The 2,244-nt window shown below is 40.6% G+C and overlaps 2 protein-coding genes across 4 annotated transcripts in view; both read right to left on the bottom strand.

Moving 5' to 3' along the window:
• The window catches only part of LOC105743893 (COBW domain-containing protein 1-like), a 1,335-nt gene extending 397 nt beyond the window's left edge, over window positions 1-938 (bottom strand). The window contains 1 exon segment of the mRNA XM_023705633.1: window positions 1-938. This exon segment is cut by the window's left edge and continues 397 nt beyond it. Within this exon segment, the coding sequence (XP_023561401.1) occupies window positions 1-935 (935 nt within the window). The 5' untranslated portion in view covers window positions 936-938.
• The window catches only part of Rad18 (RAD18, E3 ubiquitin protein ligase), a 153,883-nt gene that overhangs the window by 29,930 nt on the left and 121,709 nt on the right, over window positions 1-2,244 (bottom strand). The window lies entirely within an intron of this gene.

The following is a 2,244-nucleotide window of genomic DNA, read 5'->3' as shown; positions in this document are numbered from 1 at the left end:
TCCATGCAGTGATCGTCCTTGTTTCTCACGTTCTTCTCCCACAGGAGATCCTGAATAAATACATTTAGACTTTCTTCCTTTACATTTCCTGGTACTTCAAATGTGATTGTAACAATACTCTGATCAAGGTGAGGTTGTGCTGTGGACATATGTTGAAGTTTTTCCTGAAAACTGATTCCAGAGAGACTATCAAAGGCATGAAGATCTAGTATGTTGGCAAGATCAACTCTGGATCTTTGTGTTTCTAAAATTTTTCCCAGTCCATTTATTGATCTAATAGTTGTTCTTAATTTTTTTAACTCATCTTCTGAAATCAAGTCTGTTTTATTGATGAGGATGATATCTGCCAAAGCAACTTGCCTAGTAGCTTCATTGGTGAGGCCATCTGGTTTTTCTTCTGCTAAATGTTTTAATCCATACTTTGAATCTACAACAGTTATGATACCATCAAGATAAATATCACTCCCTAGCTCAGCATCAACCCAAAATATAGAAGCCACAGCACCAGGATCTGCCAACCCAGTGGTCTCTAACAGTATGTAATCAAATTTCCCCTTCTTCTGCATCAAATTCTCAATAGCCCGAAGGCCACTGTCCTTCACTGAACAGCAGAGGCAACCATTTCCAAGTTCCAGCCACTCTTCATAGAGCTCTCCACCTTGACTCACAGCTAAGGATTTCTCTACTGCACTTCCTTCACCAAATTCATTTAAAATAACTGCTATTCATTTACTATGTTGCTCTGTTAAAATGTAGTTCAGTAGTGTTGTCTTCCCAGCACCTAAATACCCGGTGATGATTGTGACTGGGATCTTGGCGCCGGGGCCAAGCTTTTCCTCTTCCTCTCTTTCCTTCGCCTCAATGGGAACCAACTCAGGGCAGTCCTCCTCGGCCGGTTCCTCTTCCTCGTCTCCAGTTACAAGAGCCGGCAACATTCCGGCCTACTTGATTGCTTTTTAAGAATTATAGTCAATTATTCAGTGGTAAATATATCTTACTGACATCAAATTTATATCCTATTGCCAGATTTCTGTACTTTTCCTGATACACACTAATTTTTTGTCTCATTATTTTGTTGAATATATATTATATAACCAACTAATACACTGCAAACAATACATGTAGCCCAACTGAAGGAATAATAGCATGAAAAGCCAGGAAGGACACCCTCTGGCAGGCATACACTGCCTACAGCAAAGCTGTCAGCAATAGTTCATGTTGCTGTTGCTGGGACACATCACAAGTCCAGTTATTAAAATGTGAAGCAGGGCTGGGGAGATAGCTCAGCTGCGTAAGTGCCTGCCTGGCAAGCACAAGGTCCTAAGTTTAATCCCCGGTACTAAAAAAAAAAAAAAAAAAAAAAAAAAAGTATGCTTTAAAATCAATGCAATGAGGGTTGTGAAGGCATTTCTGTCATGTCCAGCCACAAAATCCTACACTTTCTAGTATTACTGAAGAAAATTTAATAGATTTTTATTTATAAAAGTATAGTAATAATCAGACTCTCACATCTAATATCTCATTTTATCTTCCCAACAGATCTGAGACATGGCACCTTTATATGCTTTTCAAAGATATGTAGAAACAGACTTCCAAAGACTACATCCAAAATTCTCTCAAAGAACCTGACCTGCAGTCATTTGACTCTACTACTTTCTTGCTACCTGTAGTTGGCAAGTGGTCCATTCTGGCACTGACCCAATATCAGTATTCAGGGCTCACTTTCTCTGGAGCCTTAGTTTCTAGGCTTTACCCAAGGAAAACAACCTTTAAAAATTAAAGATCTTGTACTGAAAATGACAGATTAAGTGAAAAAGGGGTACACAAAAGAAAATGAGATTAAAAATTGAAATATCAACATATTCTATATTTACAATGTGTGAAACACTTCCTATCCATACTTGAGAGAAGTGTAATAGAGAAGACACAACCCACTTACTCAAGGGATGCCCAATAAATTCTTGAATACTATCACTGAAGCTAAGCTCGCAAAGTACATAAGCAAATTTCATGAATTTTTTCCTTGTTAAAACTGCAAATAGAGAGACCCAGTCCTAGCCCAGGTCCGGTGAGCGTGTGGGAGCGCTTCCTGCTACCTGTACTGGCGGGACCTATTACTGGTCCCAGCCCAGGCGTAGCGGGGGTGAGACCATCTTCCACCCCCTTGGGACGCCCCCAACCACTCCGAACACCTCCCCTACCCCGCCCACCGAGTAGGAATTTCTGCTGCATTCCGGGAACCCC

Source organism: Octodon degus, unplaced genomic scaffold (assembly GCF_000260255.1).
Source record: "Octodon degus isolate 3935 unplaced genomic scaffold, OctDeg1.0 scaffold00008, whole genome shotgun sequence".
Classification (NCBI taxonomy): Eukaryota; Metazoa; Chordata; class Mammalia; order Rodentia; family Octodontidae; genus Octodon; species Octodon degus.
Note: the sequence above shows the minus strand (reverse complement) of the source record. Positions and strands in the feature narration are given on the sequence as shown.